This window comes from Anopheles moucheti, chromosome 3, assembly GCF_943734755.1.
Source record: "Anopheles moucheti chromosome 3, idAnoMoucSN_F20_07, whole genome shotgun sequence".
NCBI classification, from domain to species: Eukaryota; Metazoa; Arthropoda; class Insecta; order Diptera; family Culicidae; genus Anopheles; species Anopheles moucheti.
Window position 1 is genome coordinate 39,435,334 of NC_069141.1, and position 21,292 is coordinate 39,456,625.

Below are 21,292 nucleotides of genomic sequence, written 5' to 3' on the forward strand. Positions count from 1 at the left end.
AACTCATTACATCTCGGGGGTATGAAGTTTTAATCGAAATGTCGTGAAACTTTGCAATCTTTCTAGCCAGATGACTCCGAATAGGGGTCATAGACATGAAATCTCCTTGTATATATTATATATATATTTCCCAATATTTTGAACATTAATGAAAAAATAATAAAACATTCACGACAGGTTGTCGATGTTCTTTAACATTAAGCACAATTTGTTTATTCAGTAATATATAGTTTAATAAAGGTGTGATAACGAATTTTAAAAGTTCAATTTAATGCACCGTAAATCATATCACTCATCTGATTCAAACTTCTCAAGGGACGTTGCACAAAACGATCTAAATATTGGCCTATTTGTAGATTGCCCATTTTAACGTTCAAGTTTTCATCATATGGACGCGGAATTTCGTTTGCTTCTTGTAACTTAAATGTGCTTTGCAACTGTTGCATTAGGATATCCTCTTTAATTTCTGCCGCTAGAGTGTTAATTCTGTCCTCCAACATGTTGAATGAGCCTTGTCCTTTTGTCAAATATGACTCCACATCCTCGGTCAGATCTTCGACCATCCACTGAGCCCAATAATGCTGTGAACGTATGGTGGGATGAATTTGAGATTTTAAATCATTCAACTTACTTAGAAGCATTTTCCTTTCATTTTCCACACGATCCTTATTCGAATATTGTGTGCTACGTTCGGGGCGTGAAAACAGATATTTAATGCCACGCTTAATTTCCTTGTATGCGGAAGGAGCAACCTGTGCCAGCATTAACCATCCATCGACAAAATCAAACACCCTTGCAGAGTCCTTTGCTGTGTAGACCAACGATGACCACTCACCTTGGCACGACACCGAAGGATGGCCGCCATACGTCAGCGGCATACAGTGGTTGTAGTGGTCCTGTTCCGCAATCTTGGCATCATGAAATTTCGGAACAATTGTCAAAATGCTACTATGCCCGTAACAAGAGATCATACCACCGGGATGCTGTTCACTTCCCATTTTATAACAATTTCGCAAGATGTGACCAGTGCGGGGCATTTGCTGCGGTGTAAACGTGACCATAGAGGTGATCGTATTTGTGTTACTGTTTTCTTCAGCCACTTTTCCACTAAATAACCATTCGAATGGCAGATTGATCAATGTGTTAAATGTGGTTTGCAGTAGTGATGCGGAAGAACGATGCATATGTTGCTGCGTATGAAGGTACGAATCATTGCCAATACTTATTGCTTCTGATCGAATGCGAAAGCGAATGAATCGGGCCGGTAGTTTGGGTAGTTTCATCTGCCGCGATAAAGGTTTTACAACAAAATCAGAAAATTGTTCAGCATTAAAGAGCACATTGACGGTTGCTTCCGCTGCGGTAAACGCAGGAATGTCGCTGTTCGGTACCTCTGACAGGCGTAACGAAACAACCACTGCGTAGAATCCAACAGTCAAAAATCCCTTCTGCAAGCTCTGCACACTACGGAAACTTACGGACATGAAATTTTTAGACTGCATAATCAGTCTGGACCAATCACGTCCCAGTGCTAGCTGGGCGCGGAAGGTAATAAGGTTACCCACTATAACATCGACCGTCCGTTTAACCTTACCAGTCCACTTGCTTATCTGGTTGGGCACATTGCGAAGAAATAAAACACCCACCGTGGCTGTGGTAAACCCATCGACGATGCTCATGTACAGTTGTGGATCTGAAAAGTCCCATTTCGTTACGTCAAACTCGCCACCCTGGCCAAGAGCCGCAAACAGATACGTGAACCCGAGGCTCATTGTAAGTTTGGCGACAAAAAAGAGTGCCTTCGCTGCGACCGAGGTGAGCGACACAAAGGAACTGATGAGGGAGGAAGGATTCATCAGAATCCAAGACGACGTTGCAACTCCATTCATTAGCGCATTCCAGGTGCCAGGGCTGGAGTAATCGAACTTGGTAGGATCCCAGGTGCCACTGCTAGCCGCCATCATAAAGTATGCAAAGGTTATACCCGTGCCGACCATGATAGCAATCGAGGTGCTCAATGATAATCCCATGCCGACGAAAAACGCCACCGAACTGGCCATGTTGAACGGTATGGAGGCTCCTGTTACAGCCCCCGTCAATAGCCCTATCCAGGTTGATGAAGATCTCCAGTCCCATTTCAGAGGATTCCAGCAATTGTTTGCAGATGCCGCGCCCAGGTAAGCACCAACCAGTGCTAAGATAAGTACAGCCAATGCAAAAGCAAATTCACCATCCGGATCTACCAAGGATACAGGCGAATTCCCGGCATACACGTACGGGCTCGGATACTGCTCCTTCGGATCCATCTGATAGAACCTGCCGATGTCGGGATCGTACAGTCGAGCGCGATAGTTATACAGACCCGTCTCCGGTTCCCACTCCTGCCCCGTGTACAGATACGAAATCTGCCCATCAAGATCGGTGCCGAAGCGTCGGAATATCTGTCCGTAGGGAAGGTAATCGTAAGCCGCAACAACTTCGCCACCAGTCACCACCAACCGAACCGATCCTTCGTGATCCGTTATCACTCCGTACAGCCTATCATTGCGCAGGAACCCAATCAGCTGCTGGTCCTTGTAGATGTAACTCGTCACCCGAACGTCCGGTGGTTGATCCTTCGCCAGATACGCCATATCCATGTCCATCAGCACCAATCCATTCGCATCACGGATGTAATACTTTTCACTCGTAACCTTCCCATCTTTATCCAGCACCTGCTTGAAGGTTCGCTCTCCGCGCACATCGTACTGGTACAACAACTTCCGTTCGTCCATCATCTCTATTTTACTGACACGTTGCAACAGCTTGTCGTACTCCATGCGCTTAATTCCTTTGTGTTCCGCCTTGATGACAGCGCCATCACTGTCGTGCTCCACGGTGAACTGCTCTTCAGTGCGCTGCACCCGATCAAACCGTTGTCGGAATACTTTGGTGATCTTGTTCGTTCCTGGGCGGTAATCCAACCGATACCGAGCGAATCCCGTGTAAAACTTCCGATGATTCCCGTTTGCATCGATTTCGTACGATTGCACGTCTGCGGCCGAACGTCCCAGGGCTGTCGCGAAATGAAGATGGAGCACACCAACAATGTCTGGGATTTGGTTCTTATATCGTTTCAAGGCATCTTGGAACTCTGTATGCAGTGCCGCTAGAGGGTGTTTATCGCTATCTCCTATAATCTTTTCGTTGGCTAATGACTGCTGGAGCTGTGTGCACACCTTCGCTATCATATTCGATCCCTCGATCCACCGAGCACATTTCTGCTCGAACTCGCTCTTATTCAGCCCCTTCCGTGCGGATATCGCCTTCGATAGCATGGTCTTCAAGTGCTGACTGTAGCGATGCTGCCGAATGAAATCGCTAAAAATGGACTTGGTCCCTTCGCGCCCGTGACACAGATTGGGATTGGTACAGTCCATCGTGAGGTACGATTTTGTGTGCAATATATCCCAAATCTTTTTCGATGTCGCTTCATCAACTCCCTTTATCGCTTTCGAGAATGAGCGATGTGTCAGCGGAGACAGTGCCAACTCGTCCTGCCCATGGAAATATTTGCCCTTAATCAACTGATCATGATCGTCGTAGTCATATCGATGGCCATACTGGTAGGGGAAGCTTTTGCTGCTCAACACCGCTGACAAATGTCTCATCGCAATGCGTTTTCCACACACAAGCGGTAGATCGTCGACCTGCTCACCGTAGAACGTCCTATTCACAAGGTTGTTTTCGTCAATGTATCCCGCGCGCCGCAGCACTTCATTGCAGAACGCTGCCCGTGTGCGGTCCATGGTAGACGAGATGAAATACTCCGGATAGATGCCGTTGCGCAGCGGACTGGCCGACTTTTGCCAGTGAGCAGTGAACATGGTCTTCGATATGAGACCCTCATAGATGGGCGTGTAGGAATCCTGCCCATAGGAATCAGTTTCCAGATAGCTAACGCTTTCCGACAAATAATCATCCTCGAGCTGCACTAGAAAGCCTGGCTCGTTGTAGGTAAAGTTCCTCTGGAACATATGCTTCGCGTCTGTGCGCACCTTCATCGTCTCTACCATACCATCCGCATTGTACGTAAATTCGAACATAGGATCTCGTTTTGTTTGGTCGCGGATAGACTTTACCTCGCCATTTCCGTTGTAATCGTACAACAACGTAAACGATGCCGTTGAATTCATCGGATACTGTAAGGAATGCAATTGCTCATTCTCATACGCGTAGTCGATCGAGTACGTACTGTTGATCGTTGGAACGACAAACACTTTTTTGATGACCTTCTCGTGCTCGTTGAAAATTAAACTCTCCATCATCTGATTGTTGCCAATCTTCCTGGTAGATTGTTGTGATCTATAGCGCACATCTGGATTCGTTTCGATTTCGCCATAAAACGATTCTATCAAATCATCTGACACGGGAACTTCGTTCGTTTCGACCGACTGGAAACACTGCGCGCGTGTCAAGTTCACCAACGCCTCTCGCAATATCTTGCCGTGAGACGAATACGTAAAATGAACTACACGGTCCAAGTTCTCCCTTTCCGGCGAGTTGTAATGTAGTGAAAAGCGCAGAATTCCCGACTCCGTGTAAACGTATTCAAAGGTACCACCGTCTGTGGTACGCTTGTCAATGATGTTCCCATCCTCGTAAGAGTACGACACACGCCACTGGTTTTTAAGTTGAATTTCTTCCATGGTGTTTCCCCCCGTCAGGAACGGTCTCGTCCTGGAGGTCGTTTTAGCCAGCGCATGATATTGGGGCGGAAGCATCTCAACCAAATGCCCATAAGTATCGGAATAGATGTAAGTCGTTAGTCGATGCTCGTAGTTACCCACCTGCCAGTACTTGGCCACTTTGTTTCCCTGACTATCTTCAACCGTGGCGCGAATGGCACCACCCGGCCGTTCCACGATCTTCTGTCGATAGCCCTGCGCTTCGGGAAATATGTTCTTCAGTATCGCTATCTCCGAGCGCATAGCATAACGACGTTTGTACTTGCCCAATACGTTATAATCCTTGCCTGGCAGCCCCTGGAACTGTTTGTTTTCAGTTGGATCGTTAGCGTATATCGTGCGCGAATAAGGAAAGCCTTCGCAGGATGGATGGGAGTGTGCAACCATACCGGTCATCACGTGACTAGTGCCGTGAACTTGAGTGATGAAATTTTCATAGAATGCAAAGTAATCCTTAGTATGGCACGTCAGCTTGGTCCACTTGGTTTGCATGATCGGACGATCAATTTCATCGTACATCAGCTCACGAACTCGTACCGTGCTGGGATCGTCATATACGACAAACTGCACGGGGCGTCCCATTCGATTGTAATAGGTAACTTTCACGCGTGCATCGTACATTACGAGGAACTCGGAGATCCCAAAGGATCCCGTTGGAAGTAACCGGAATTCTTTCCGCTTCGAGGCACTCGGATTCGGCCGTAAGCGTATTTCTCTTAGTAAATGGCCTTCCAACCACAGGGAGATGCGTTGCTCGGTAATAAATATAAGTACTTCTCCTGCTGCTGGTGGTCGATTGCAAGGAGACCCTCCGGAGCATATAATGGCAAACTCTTGCCCGTTCCAGCTAAAGTCAAGCTTAGCAGCGTTGGACGCATAGTTATACAGAAAACGCAGCGCTAGTGAATCGAATGGTTGATCGAACGTCCGCGTTATTTCGCCTCGTTGTCCGGTATTGCCCGGATTGTATTCCAGCTCACCATATTTGATTGACCATTGCGCACCACTCGGGTTCCAATCCTTTTTGTCGAACGTTTCATAAATACCTCTAGCAGACTTCAACTCCACAAGACATTTTCGTGCATTAACCGACGCAACATAGGCCGTTTTCGATTGCATCGCAAAATCTATCACCTGACCGTCCTCCGATAGCAATGCAACTCTCCTTCCATTGGGACTGTAAAGACTTTGTTTCAGCTTCCCATTGTTACGCAGTGTTGCTCGCACTTCCGCATTAACGGGGGTGTAAATGGTAGCGAGAAAATTCAGATCCAATGGTGAAAACCGTACATGATCAACGTCCATGCCGGACACGGCAGGTTCGATGCTAATGTCGAACTGAAGTTTCGTTGCGTTCGTGGTATCGATAGTCATTTCCACATAGCACCAGTTTGACGTTACATGCTGTACTTTTGCACCGCTCAATGTTTGTCGGCTGTTGTTTGCGAGGTTAAGCAACGTTACCTGCACTACGTTCAGCTGATCGTCCACTTTAGGCACTGGATTAAGGCGCACCCAGAATGAAACCATCCACATATTGTTCGGCTGGATGGGTGTAAAGGATGCTTTCATGGCAGCACCCATTGGAAGGTGAAGGTAGTGATTTTCCCCTTCATTCTGTACGTGCTTCTCCTCAAATATCCACTTTTTATCAACGCCATAGCGGTTCAGCTCGTAAGGCTCAAAGCCATAGTACGACGCGACTTCATCCACCAACTTCATCGCACCTAAATCCACCACTTTGAGCTGTCTTGATCTGTCCCATATCGTCCGTTCGATGTCTTGCGTCTCCGATCTGTCACGCTTACGTTTCTCCCGCACGGTAACGTCCGTTCCGTCGGATGCGAAGGATTTTTTCGTCGTTACACCGGTGCTTGAGTTGGTAGCCTGTTCGTACCATCCGTACTGATGTGTGTTACCGCCGGGGGCAACCTTCACCCGATAAAACATGGCACCTTCGCTGGAAAGGTGTGCATCCTGGGCGTCGTAAATGTGGGTGGAAGTGCGTGTCTCGTCCTGATCCAGCCGTACATTCTGCTTGGTGAACAGGGTCGTCTTTTTCAGCAGGAACGAATCCACCGGCCGGAAGATCACAAACTTACTCGTCTCGTTAACATGGTGCACCGTCACCAACGCGATGGTGTTGCTTGCACGCACCATCGTTTCGTTCACGGGCAGCTGGACGGTTTCCTTCGTGTGAAAGAAAAACATTCGCAATCGTTTGCCGGCCGGTTGGGACTGAATGTAGCGCGGCGCGACAATCTGTATCTCCTGCGGGTTGTTCGTCTCGGTGTTGTAAACCATCACGTTCGCTGGCATTTCGAACACCCGGAACGTGTCCTCGTGATTGTTCTTGACGAGCTTGAACCCTTCGCCAAGCCACTGGTTAACCGTCTCCATGCGCATCGTTTCCGGACTGACGGATTGCTGCTGCCAGGTTTCACCATCGAAGGATAGCTGCGTGTTCCCCGTCACGATTCCGTGCTGGTTGGTAAGCACACCAAACTGCGACAGATCCATCGCGAACTGCACCTTGCTAACAACGGTGCGACTTATGTTGTCCACCTCCTCAGCGATTTTATCGTCCACCTCCTTCTTGTATTGGGTTTTCTTCGAAGCATTCTCTTTGCTGTCGTCAATCTGTTTGTATGACTTTTCTTTTTGTTCCATCAGCGAATTGTACATCGGTCCCTTGAAGCTTTTCATCTTCAAGATCAGTTTTTTGTTCTTCTCTTCATAGATTAGTTTGAAGACATCGCCGTCTTTGGTAGGCAGGTCGTACTCGTACGTTGCAAAATTCGCTATAGGAATCTGCACCGATTGCTCCGATATGCGTTTAGCTCCCTTCTCAAACGACATGACCACAAAATATACCTTCAACTCCAATTTTTTGTCAACAAGCGCCGGCACACGTATAACGATCGCGTTCTGGTACACCGTGACGGCATCCGCTAGAAACCCTCTGCGCAGAGCGGTGCGAAACTCCGAATCCAACTCAAACACATTCAGTACCTTCGTGATGTCGGCAAAGACGTCCGTAGGTGTGGACGTGTAGCCACTTTGCCACTGATTCTTAATCCCCATCGTCCAAACATCAATGTACGTATCGTACATCACGAAACCGTTCGCAAACGTGTGTATCAAAAAGTTCGAGGGAACTGTTTTTTTAACCATCGTGCTGGTCAGCTTTCCATCCAGGCCAATGGTTAAAACGCGAACGGTTTTCAGATCGTACATAACAACGAACTTTTTTCCCACACTTATGACAGCGTCCAGCGGTAGGTCGAGATGATACTCCTTTTCGATCCACGCGTTGTTGGTGAACTGAAGAATCGTTACCTCCTTCCGGGAGCCGTAGATCAGCACTACCACCAGCATATCTTCTAACGCGTGTATCGTGTGGCTTTTTATACCGGGTTGGCCAAAGTGCAGCTTCCCTTTGGTAACTTTCGACCCCTCCGTTCCGCCGAGCAGGTTCCGGATGCTGATCACCACACGATCGTCCTCGTACTCCTTGTCCAAAATAACGGTATAGTCCGGTCCGTAGTACATCGTCGGACTTAAATCGACCGGCACCACCTCTTCAAACCGTGTGCGATCAATCTCCATGTCACTGTACTCCAATGACGACTCGAGCTGATTCGGATAAACGATCTTAGACATGCGCTTATCTTTGTACTCGAACCGGAACAACGTGCGATCCTCTTGTTTGATGTGCGTAAGCGAATTGTCCGTATACTCGAACGACACATTCTGCTCGTAACATGTCGTATTTACTGTGAAGCTTGACAACTGATTCGATTGCGAATACTTCAAGCTTACGCTAGATCCGCTGTCCAACTCAATGCGTTCCAAACGATCACCTTTTCCTTGCACGAAAGTGTCGTAGTAGTAGTTAGCGTAAGGGCCATACTTGCTCTCCTCGTGCACCAAATACCAACGCGAAGGCAAAGTTTGCGAATTTTTCGACTTCGTGGTGGTGCAAAGTGGCCAGGCTGCGCAGACGCTCTCTTCACGCTTTTTGCTCAATTTGTCCCATGTGCCGTAGACGAAGGTGCGATCTTCCATCGTCAATTCCCAGCGCTCCGCGTCCGGATAGTACTTGACCCTAGCCTGCTTGTATCCTTCGATGATGAAAGCCCAATGTTTAATGGAGTCCCAGGCGGGCTGTCGCTTCAGGATGATTCGATTGTTGTTTTTCAGTATCGCATAGTCGTGATCTTGCAGGAAGCCACTGTTCTTCCGTTCCACACTGATATAATCTAGCGGTAGGGACCATCCACGTCCGAAAAAGCTTTCAAATGGAATGTTTTTGTACTGCAAGTACTTGCGCACGCTCACCCCGAATGCGTTGGGCAACTCGATCAACGGAATGCTCAGCTCCACTGTGCCCGCGTGTGGGTTTAAAGGTTGCAACATGCTGTTTAGATCAAGCTGATCGTGCAACCAAACGATGTATTTCTTCTGCGGGACCAGCAACGGTACTTCGAGTTTCGGTTGTGCAATACTCGGCGGGGCGGACGGAATATCGAACGATTCGGGTGTAAACGGTTTCGTACGCACTTCGAGGAGATTCTCTCCAGTAAACAGCAGAATATTGGAGGCAACCTTATCCGCTGTCTTCATCGTCAACATCGGATGCCCGTAACGCACTACATGATCCTCGATTGTATCATCGAAAATGTTAACCAGGTCGAACCCACCATTTTCGGTAAATACCGGGCGATATACGCACAATCCCTTTGGTCCGGAGGCAATCAGTTCGTCAAGATTGTCACCATCGATGTCTATCGTCGCGATCGTGTCAATAGTGCGCTTGTTCCAGCCACGTAATTTGGAGAATGCCGTCGAATAGTAGACCTTCTGGAAGCGTCCAGTTTCTTCATTCAGACGATACATAGTCAACCCTTGGGATGCAAAGAGCAGCAGATCGTGTATCCCTCCATTGTCAAACTTTGCGAACATGATCCGATCATACTCGTTGTCCGGCGGCCGAAAATCACTCACAGTTGCCAGTTGCTTCAATTCATACTTCTGGTCAAACCGAAACAGCTTTAGCTCTGAGGTGGTTCGCAATGCTATCGATAACTGTGTGCTGTTGTCATATCTTTCCACCAACGATATCTTGCTATACGGAATCTTCCATGTCTGATCCAGATTGAGATGCTTTTTTAGCGTACGAACAGCTTTACTCGGTTCACTCGGATTGATGGAACCAAACTCGACGCTGGAGCCCAAGCGCGAAACAACTCCGATGTACTTCTCAGATGGATATATCATTCCGAAAGCGATCGTATTGTTCTGCAAATTGTATCCATACTCGTCGTGATACTTTGGAGCCGAAAGCAGCTGGTTCAGCTTAGTTTTGTCCCATTTATACACGACGATCCCTTCCGTTTTGCGTACCGCCAACAAACCTCCTTTATATACCGCCCAAGGATAGTTGACATCGTCGGCCGACACAGAGAAGAAATCTTCATCCTTGTGCACCTCGGACCAACTTCCGTTTGTCTGTTGGTAGATCAGCAGCACACGATTGTTACGCACGAAGATAGTTATTCCAGCACCAGGATCTCGCTTCACTTCCACAGTATTGCCGAGAGGAATCTTTGTCAAAGAGGTTCCGGGCAGCTGCAAGCTATAGAATTTGGTTGAAGCATCCATGGTGGATGCTTTCAGTATCTCCGCTGTTTTAATTTATAAATTTCACCAACTATTTTTCTGTACCCAATACTTATATTTGATTTCGACGAATTAAAAGATTGTCTTCAAGTTCTGTTACTGTCCTGCGACAGGTAACATACAACATCTACAACTTGTTCCCTCACAAACAACGTAAATTCAATCAAAACTACACGATAGAACATTTGCTGTTCACTGAATTATAGAGTTCTGCTTTGGATCTTATATACTTTAAGATCGAGATGGCATTCATGGGATTTGTTGATTCAATTGTTGATTATTATTAGTTCATTCCATCAACTGTTTGTCTCTGCTGTTTAATCACGATATCAACAGTCAACAGTTTTGCAACATGGATACACTATATAGCAACATGGAACCATAATATAATATTGAAACGTAATATTCCTTTAGTATTGTGCAATTTGTGTCTCGTAGAATAAATATTTCCAGGCTCACAACAGCAAGTAAACACACACTCCAGAGCCCCATATAAGTAAACATGAGAGCGATCTGGAGCACTATAAAAGTAGCGAAACAACGCGTTTAGAGTTCAGTGCTTCTTTGGCATGATTTTTCTTTCCTCCTACTATCCATAAACGGTGAAAATTCCCCAAAAAACGCAAAGTTTTATTCAGCGGAAATGGCAAAATCCAATGCACAACCAGTGCATTACTCGCTGCAATTACCCGCGACCCTAGTGACCAAGGCTCATGTGCATGATGTGATCGAAGTGAAAAAAGTGACCAATACTACTCTGTTTGTGCGAATGAACCGTGCTTTACTGGTTTGTGAGCTATCCCAAGGAAGTTACGAAGAAGTGCACCGCAGTGATGATTTCTTCGGTTTGACCAGCAAGAGTGTCAACTATCCGTGGGAAGTATATGAGTCATCGTTGCTCATCATACGAAACCCCAAGGGAGTTGAGGTGTATAAGTGGGATGATCGCAATCTAACGCTGCAGTACAGGATATCGAAGTATCATGATCAAGCGGGTTACGGTTTGCCCAAAAACACGTTCCTCTTCGGCAAGATCTTTCCCACCGAAGAACACCTTGGGATTGTATCGCGCCTCGACACGGATGTGCAATTTCGCTCGATTGCCCTGAAAGAGTCTAAGTCTACCATCAAAGAGTTAAAAAAATCACCCGTTTTGGACGACGAATGGACAGCGCCCACCAGTACAATATGTTTGGTAGAACATTTGGACAACACCGCACAGCAGACGATCGCTCTACGCACCAAATCAGAGCTTAAACTATTTCGTTTCAATAATCAGTATGAGTTGAAGCAACTAACGACTGTACAGGAATTCCCTCCCTTGGATAGTGAATATGATCGCGTAATGTTTGCAAAGTTTAACCAAACACAGTTTAACGATCTGCTACATTTTTCAACTGACGGTCTGAAGATATATCGTTACAATGCGACTACTTCAGCGTTCCAGAAAATATTCTACACGACGGCTTTTTCGAAACTACGTGGCTGGAATAGCCATAGTGTGGAAGCAGTTACATCAGTGGACATTGATGGCTACGATGTGCTGATTTATAGCGGCCCCAAAGGATTAGACATTCTACGGCCTCATTCTACATCTGCCGGATTTGATGTCCACAATGTGTTCCATGAAACAGTGGCAAATCAAACTGTACGCTTTTCGTTTCTGAAGCTGGTTCAAAAACAAGAATTATCCAAAAATCTAGAACTGCTTCTGCACACATCGGAAGGTTTAACCAAGGTCACTACAGAACGACTAGACGTCAGTGAGGCAACTAAATCTACTGATGAGTTAAAATCAATAACACCCAAGAAGGAAAAAGACCTCGTGACCATTCCGGAAATTGTGACCAACCATTACCATGCCGGGTGGTTGCACGATCAGCTTGATTTGAGCTCCGTACTGCAACCAATCAATCCTTACAATGGGGAGATTGAGTTGATGCTACCGATAGTGGAAATTCCCGCACCATTCCAAGTACCGATACGGAAAATTATCCAATACAAAAACCTGGACTACAACAACGAGCTCGGACGCGGTTGGTCATTTCCCCTGGACTATATAACACTGGATCGTCAATCTAGCGCTTTCGTGCAAGATCACGTCTATTCGCTTCTCAAGGATAACCAACGAATCATACTAGTGCATCAACCCAACCACGAACAGGACGTACCGTCACAATCGGACCACATGACATTCACCATGGATGGCTATCCCGACATTCAGATCGTTTTCCACGTCAAGCGCAACTTTTGGAAGGTGACGATCGACAACCGGACGATGACGTACATCTCGCTGAAGCAGTTTCATACGTCGATTGCATGCCCAATGTGGCCGTTGTGTGGTAGTGAATCACGTCAAACCCAATCGTACGCTACACGGTGGTATCTGAGCGAGGAAGAAATTACCGGCACTGAGGAGAAAACGCTCTATTTCTATGATTTAGTTAAAAACAAAACCGACATACGTCTCACATCCATTGAGTTGTTCAATGGAGGACAAGTGGAGTTAAGCTACACCGACGATCGCATTACGCAACTCTCAGTACTAGCCCATCAGTTTGCACAGCACTTCACCTTTCACTACAGCGACGACAAGCAGTTACTGCAGGCGATTAAACAAAGCAATTACAATGTCTTCGATTTCGAATACGACCCGCAGATGCGACTATCGAAAATTATCTACCCAAACGGTGCCAAATGGACGCCGGTATACACACCAATTCCAATCAATGCCACATCGCTCAAGAAAACCATACCGATCGACTATGATGGCTCCATTTACTACGGCCCGGACTATGTCATTATTGTGGATGCGAATCTCACCGACGGACGGCTTGTGCTGCACTTCCGCGATCCACTCGGTGCGAACGGTTCCGGCAAAACGGATGGCACCAAAACAATTTACACTCTGAACGGCATCAAACGGTACGTCGTGCATGCGATCGAAAATTTGATCGCCGTGGTCATTATCTACGATTCGTCTAAGGATGTTGCTATTCTGCACTTCACAAACGGTAGATGGCAGCACAAAAAATATTACGAACGGTTCCCGCTAGATGGTGTTGTTACCGCCGCCAACACGTTTATCCTGGTGTCCGATCTGCAATCGTTACGATTGGTGACAACCACAACCGATCATAAGTACAGTGATGAAGTGCTGCGCAACAACCTGCCCGCAAACTTTGCGGTAAAAGCGTTCCCCCATGGATATGCAACGTACGAGCGAGAGCTCCAAATATCGTTGCTGCAAGAAAATGGCCAATGGCTCCACGTAAAAGCAAACCCCGAGAAAGTGAACTTTTTCGCCGAGATTGATAATTTTGTTACGTCCTTTGCCATTAGCAGCGAGCTTGGCCAGACCATCCGAAAGGGGCTTGTCGCGGACATGCTAGGACACTACAAGCAAGCTATCATACTTAAAGCGCCCGTACTGCGGAAAGATGTGCTCGAAATTCACGTACGCTTTTTCATGCTCAACCTCAACGAAAAGCCAAAAATAGCTGACTACTACACCACGAAAGTTCCACACGCCATTATGAGCGCTTATAACTACACGGTGAGCACGGAGGATAACGATCGGTTCGTGCTAGGATACCGGTTGGAGAACAACACGTACCAGCTGGTGGTGAAAAAATCCACCGGTCCGCATGCAGTTGAGCTAAACAAGTATCTGAACGAGGCGAAAAAGAGGATGGCTGAGCATTATCGAGGCAGCAGACAGTACAACAATATCTGGAACGAGGCTAAAAACACAACCCGCGAAGAAAGCCAGCGCATATATAAAAAGGTGAAGGATGCGGTCGTTTTCGCGATCGATCTGTCGCAGTTTGGGCTGCTTACCAACCGGGACGGTGTAGTTACCGGTAGTCATCAGATCACGTACGATGGATTGCACTGGAACCGCACGTACCTAGACGAGGATACGATACGTCTGCGTAAGGTGAACCAGAGTTTGACTGCTGACTATCGATTAGTAAAAGCGCATGCACAAGATACGTTCAAGATTGTTTCCACCGCAAATGGAGCGACAGTTTTCGACATGAACACCACCAAATCGGAAGAGATCCAGCTCATCGTGCCGTACTATGTCCAGACACAGCCGAAGAACAGTCCACTGAGCGTGTACTTTTTTGCTAGCAACGAAACGGTTACCTTCCCAGCGGAGGAAACGCTTAACCGTGCGAGTAATCAGATTGCAATCATCACCACCAGCCATGCAAAGCAAACCACCCAAGCTTTGCTGTTCAGATGCGCCAAATATTTCCTCAACTCCAACATAACCGTGCTGGGAAGTCAAACGATAACAGCTGCCGACGAAGCGGCCCATACTACGGAGTACGTCTATGACGCACAGGACTTGCAGCTGTCCGTTGATGGAGTGATGTTTCGTAAAATCAAAATAGCTCCCGGTGCCGACCGAACCCGATACGGTTGGTACGAGCAGAGCGTTGATCTCGCGACGGGCAACACGATTAGGAAGGCGTACACAGCGGATGGTCAAGAGGTGCTGGATAGAAAATTGCGCGACCAAGAAGCAAAACGTCGTCAATCCGAAAAACAGACCATGCCAAACCGGAGCGTTCGCGAGAGGATGATCGTGGATGTGAACGAGCGTGTTGCTGTTGTGGATTTGGGTCCGTACCGCTTGGTGGACGAGATGGTATCCTACTACGGATTTGAGAGCTACGAGAAAAACCACTTCGGCAAAGAAAAACAATGGAGTTTTGATCGAAAGTGGCTCAAAACGGAACATCACAACCGTTTTCTGTCGTTAAGAGGACGAGAGCACAACCTAACCGCGGACTTTGTGCCACTCGAGCCCCACATCATGTTTGTGGTGTCCTGCTGGTTACGATCTTCGGCACCAGTGAAGCTCGGCGACACGATCGACGTGCTAAATGTGGATGTCACACTAGAACCGGAAGGCGGCAAAGTGATGACTTCAAAAACGGCAGAAATTAAACAACGCATCGGAACATGGAACTACGTGGAAGCGATTATCGATACGACCCATTTTCCCACGGCAAAGAAACTTCGGTTCATGATTACGATGGCCCCGACTACCGCGCATCCGTCCATCGATATCGACCATATCCGATTTTCACCGCTGGGCATGGCGTTCGAGGCTAAAATTTACGAGACGGGCAGAGGAGAAGTGAGCGCAGTCCTTGGCACGTCCGGATTGATAAAACAATACTTCTACAATGGAAAGGGCAAGAAAACAGTCGCCTTTTCCGAGCACGGCATGGTGGAGCAGTTTGTTACAGATTCGAAAGTTTTGTACACTCGCCAGTCCAACCGTAGACCGTGCGTGATAGAGATGAAACCGAAACGATCTGGTTGGTTTGGAGATAACGATTTGTTCGGTATTTCCCATCCGGGTAACAGTGTTTCGAAAACATTCAACGGAACATGGAGTACACTGGCACTGCGCTTCCTGTACACACTTTCCCCGCACGACGCAGGTTTGCGTTTCGTTTGGCAAAATAAAGAGTTCCATCTGCCGTGCGCATCCGGTACGTCTTGCCCACCAATGCCACAGCGTGGTGAAGTGTTGATATTTTTTACACCCGTCCGCGTTTCCGTCTGGGTCGATGGAGTCCTGACGCAAGAGACGCTTCTCGAACAACACGCAGCTGAAGCTACGCGGACTTTTGAACTTCACCTTTCGAAAGCAACTCAAATTCAAGAATTTATTGAAATGTATGATCCAACAGTTAAAGTCACTTACCGCAGTCTGTCGGGCCAACCAACCCAGATGCTCGTCTATGAGGACCACAATACGGTGCGCGTACGGGAGATCCTTTACGATGAAATCGAACGACCAATCCTGCAAACAAAATGGACAAAAGTGCGCAATGAAACTGATGCTCACATGTTTGATTATTATGAAAATTTCATTAAAGATTTCAACAACACAACGCTCCAGCTGGCTGGCCTGGTGGCAACGCTTAATCCATCCTGTGAAGGGTTCCCTTATACACACACCGTTTACGGTAAAAATCCTACGGAAAACAAACAGAAGCAAGGTTTGCCCGGCAAGGATTACACCATCAATGGGAAGTATATGCGAGCCTACACGAACGTACCTTACAATTTCTTGCTGAGCACCCTTTTCCCGGAGCAGAAAGGCTTCCATCATAAAGCGGTGCATTTGCCGGGTGGAGCCGTTCGGGTGACCATCGAAAATGAAGAAGGCACCAAAGTGGCTAAATATTCTAAGGTGGGTAATTACGAGCACAGGCTAAGTACCTGGCGGTATGGAAAAAACAAGCAACTGCTGCAGGAACTACCACCCATGTATCACTATCTGGCACAAACCTCAACAATGAGGAATCGTGATACGTTCTTCGGTGCCACTTACACCGAGGAACAAACGGCATTACAGCAACAGTGGGAAGTTCACTACGACTACGATGATGCAAAGAGACTGGTCCGAAAGCGTACACCAGATGGAGGTATCTTTCAATACCTTTACGATAAGCAGGGCATCCTTCGATTCAGTCTCCACACAGATCACAACGAAACGCTTGATCGCGTAATACACTTTACGTACGTTGCGGATGATAAAGTTACGCGTGAAGCGCTGGTGCAGCTCAACGAAACCGAATGTGTGGCGCTGACTAGCAGTGGCATATCACCCAATTCTACCAACTTCATCGATTCGCTGTACGGAGAGCATGACAAAGATCCGAACATGCGCTATCGATCGAAGTTTTCTTCCAGACGCATCGACAATGACCAAATGACCGAATTTATGGTGTTTGATCAGAGCAAGAAACTGCTGCAAAAAGTGTTCGTTGTCAACACGATCAACACATCGTACTCGATCGACTACGAGTATGACAACGATAAGCTGCGATCGATCAAGTATCCGATCGGTGCAGGAGATGAACCGTTCACGTTTATCTACGATCGCAACGGTAATGGGGATGTCACTTCCATTCGCGAATCAGCTATGGATGCAACGATGTTCGAATTTACGTACAATGCGGATGGTATGGTAGAGACGATGATGGTGCGCACAGACGCGAAGCATATGTTCCAGAGGAACTTTACCTACAACGAGCCAGGCTTTCTAGTGCAGCTCGAGGATGATTATTTGTCGGAAAGCGTTAGCTATCTGGAAACTGATTCCTATGGGCAGGATTCCTACACGCCCATCTATGAGGGTCTCATATCGAAGACCATGTTCACTGCTCACTGGCAAAAGTCGGCCAGTCCGCTGCGCAACGGCATCTATCCGGAGTATTTCATCTCGTCTACCATGGACCGCACACGGGCAGCGTTCTGCAATGAAGTGCTGCGGCGCGCGGGATACATTGACGAAACCAACCTTGTGAATAGGACGTTCTACGGTGAGCAGGTCGACGATCTACCGCTTGTGTGTGGAAAACGCATTGCGATGAGACATTTGTCAGCGGTGTTGAGCAGCAAAAGCTTCCCCTACCGGTATGGCCATCGATATGACTACGACGATCACGATCAGTTGATTAAGGGCAAATATTTCCATGGCCAGGACGAGTTGGCACTGTCTCCGCTGACACATCGCTCATTCTCGAAAGCGATAAAGGACGTTGATGAGACGACATCGCAAAAGATTTGGGATATATTGCACACAAAATCGTACCTCACGATGGACTGTACCAATCCCAATCTGTGTCACGGGCGCGAAGGGACCAAGTCCATTTTCAGCGATTTCATTCGGCAGCATCGCTACAGCCAGCACTTGAAGACCATGCTATCGAAGGCGATATCCGCACGGAAGGGGCTGAATAAGAGCGAGTTCGAGCAGAAATGTGCTCGGTGGATCGAGGGATCGAATATGATAGCGAAGGTGTGCATACAGCTCCAGCAGTCATTAGCCAACGAAAAGATTATAGGAGATAGCGATAAACACCCTCTAGCGGCACTGCATACAGAGTTCCAAGATGCCTTGAAACGATATAAGAACCAAATCCCAGACATTGTTGGTGTGATCCATCGTCATTTCGCGACAGCTCTGGGACGTTCGGCCGCAGACGTGCAATCGTACGAAATCGATGCAAACGGGAATCATCGGAAGTTTTACACGGGATTCGCTCGGTATCGGTTGGAGTACCGCCCAGGAACGAACAAGATCACCAAAGTATTCCGACAACGGTTTGATCGGGTGCAGCGCACTGAAGAGCAGTTCACCGTGGAGCACGACAGTGATGGCGCTGTCATCAAGGCAGAACACAAAGGAATTAAGCGCATGGAGTACGACAAGCTGCTGCAACGTGTCAGTAAAATAGAGATGATGGACGAACGGAAGTTATTGTACCAGTACGATGTGCGCGGAGAGCGAACCTTCAAGCAGGTGCTGGATAAAGATGGGAAGGTTACGAGTGAAAAGTATTACATCCGTGATGCGAATGGATTGGTGCTGATGGACATGGATATGACGTACCTGACGAACGATCAACCACCGGACGTTCAGGTGACGAGTTACATCTACAAGGACCAGCAGCTAATTGGGTTCCTGCGCAATGATAAGCTGTACGCAGTGATAACGGATCACGAAGGATCGGTTCGGTTGGTGGTGACTGGTGGCGAAGTTGTTGCGGCTTACGATTACCTTCCGTACGGACAGATATTCCGACGCTTCGGCACCGATCTTGATGGGCAGATTTCGTATCTGTACACGGGCCAGGAGTGGGAACCGGAGACGGGTCTGTATAACTATCGCGCTCGACTGTACGATCCCGACATCGGCAGGTTCTATCAGATGGATCCGAAGGAGCAGTATCCGAGCCCGTACGTGTATGCAGGGAATTCACCCGTATCTCTCATCGATCCGGACGGTGAGCTTGCTTTTGCGATTAGTTGTATTGTAATGGCCATAATTGGTGCGTATATCGGTGCTGCATCGGCAGCCAAATCGTGGAATCCATTGGAATGGAACTGGAAGTCCAAATCGCTCTGGCTGGGAATGATTGGGGGAGCTTTAACCGGACTTTCCATTCCGTACAACTTGACCGCATCGATAGCGTACTTCGTCGGCATGGGTCTATCACTGGCTGCCTCGATCGGTATCATGATCGGTTCTGGTATAACGTTCGGGTACTTTGCTATGGCGGCAGCGAGCGGTTCCTGGGATCCGCGAAACTTTGATTTATCTAGCCCCGGCACTTGGAACGCGCTGTTGGGAGGTATTTCAACGTCAGCTTTCATCGTAACCAATCCAAACACGCTGATAAGCACCTTCCGTTCGATCAGTAGCACTCTAGGCAGAGCTCTCTTTGTCGTTTCCCATGTGGCAATAACAGTGTCCTTCGCCTATTTGTTCGGTGCGCTCAAGATGGGCGGCGAATTCGACGTACGAAAGTGGGATTTTACCAACCCAGCACTATACTACGGCGTGCTTGAAGCGTACATTACGGCCTCCTTCACGACAACGATCGCCCGAAACATACCGCGTTTAATAAAGAAGTACGGCAGGAAGATAGAAACCGGGCTCGATCGGTTCGCCGAAACGGAGGTCTACTTTCGGGCGAAGCGGCTCATGCAAGGAGATTGGTCAACGAAGCTTACCAACGCACGGCACTTCATGGCAGCGAATGCGCAAGCCATTGGCAATCTGCAGCGCGGTATAATACCGATCGCATTTTACACCTTCTTTGTGACGTTACGTATGGCGGACAGTTACGAGCACAGTGCCATACCAGGATTTTCGGTCTTTCTGCAGATTCTACAAACCGCGGTTATGACGAAAGGATTTACTAATCGCGTAGTGAAGCCACTTATGCCGAGTAGAGTTAACGCACCGTTACCGCAACGACTGCAGGCTGCACCGTTGCACGATAACTTCTCCACGTGGTACAGTTCCTCAGGAGCTGGCTCATTGGAAAACTTCTTCCAACGCTACCTGCACGTCCCTTTTAAATGGTTCTTCTTGCACACGGAAAACACGCACAGCCAGGCACATTTTTCCGCAAACACAATAAACAACTATAAAAAACACTACCGGCAAACGTCAAAACACAGCACGATCGAAAACTGTCATCCAATGACAGATGAAACCGGAAACGGAAATATCTACGCTTCCTGCTATTCCCATCGCTCGGTCATAACTATCTATCCCAAGGATGGTGCTATGCTAGGCACGTCCGACACCTATCGCAACTGTGTTCCGTTGACGTTCAATAGCCTTCCAGCCATTTCTTGTGATGGTGAACGTTCAACACTGCTTGCCATTCAGCTGGAACCTACTAAAATGTTCGACTACGTAGATGGTTGGCTGTTGCTAGCACGTGTGGCACCGGCCGCGGTTCGAGAAGTGAAGCGTATCTTTCAAAACCTGTTTGCACTGGGTATTAATACGCAGTGTAAAACGAAGGAACCACTGGAAAAGCGTGTCGATGTAGGAGAATCGATGAAGAAACCAATTCACGAATTGCAGCTTTTGTACAACAAATCTGTAATCAACGGTTGGAAAATGGACTGGTTCCGTGCCATGCTGAAGGACCTAAATGAAGATGTGCAAGAATATTTGCAACACGGACACGGAAATAGCAATATATTGTTGGAACGTTTATCCGCATTGTACAGTGATGCACAGGAAGAAATCGAATTGCAAGAAGCAAGGAAGACTTTGGGACAGGTTGCTCAATTTGCTAAAACGCTTGGAGTTAATGCTGGCTCTACCATATCGTACGAAGGTAGAGATATTGCTTCTATAAACGATACTGGCAGCTACTATACTCGTTCGACAGACCTTTATCTACCGTTTATTTAAGCCAGCAGAATCAAAACGATCACATAGTTATGATAGGAACATATGAAGATTATACAGGTTTCAATATTTTCTCGAACGTGGCATTACGCTAATAACAAATTGTACAAACTACCATCATTACTGT

The 21,292-nt window shown here is 47.4% G+C and overlaps 2 protein-coding genes across 2 annotated transcripts; one reads left to right on the forward strand and one right to left on the reverse strand.

Moving 5' to 3' along the window:
* Window positions 1–195: 195 nt before the first annotated feature.
* Window positions 196–10,592, reverse strand: LOC128300898 (uncharacterized). The gene has a single exon (XM_053037146.1). It carries the CDS (start codon window positions 10,389–10,391, stop codon window positions 264–266), a length of 10,128 nt encoding a protein of 3,375 aa, XP_052893106.1. The 5' UTR covers window positions 10,392–10,592; the 3' UTR covers window positions 196–263.
* A 429-nt stretch (window positions 10,593–11,021) lies between these two features.
* LOC128301244 (uncharacterized) lies at window positions 11,022–21,261 on the forward strand. Its single transcript, XM_053037625.1, has one exon. The coding sequence runs from the start codon at window positions 11,053–11,055 to the stop codon at window positions 21,166–21,168; it is 10,116 nt and encodes a 3,371-aa protein (XP_052893585.1). The 5' UTR covers window positions 11,022–11,052; the 3' UTR covers window positions 21,169–21,261.
* Window positions 21,262–21,292: the final 31 nt, after the last annotated feature.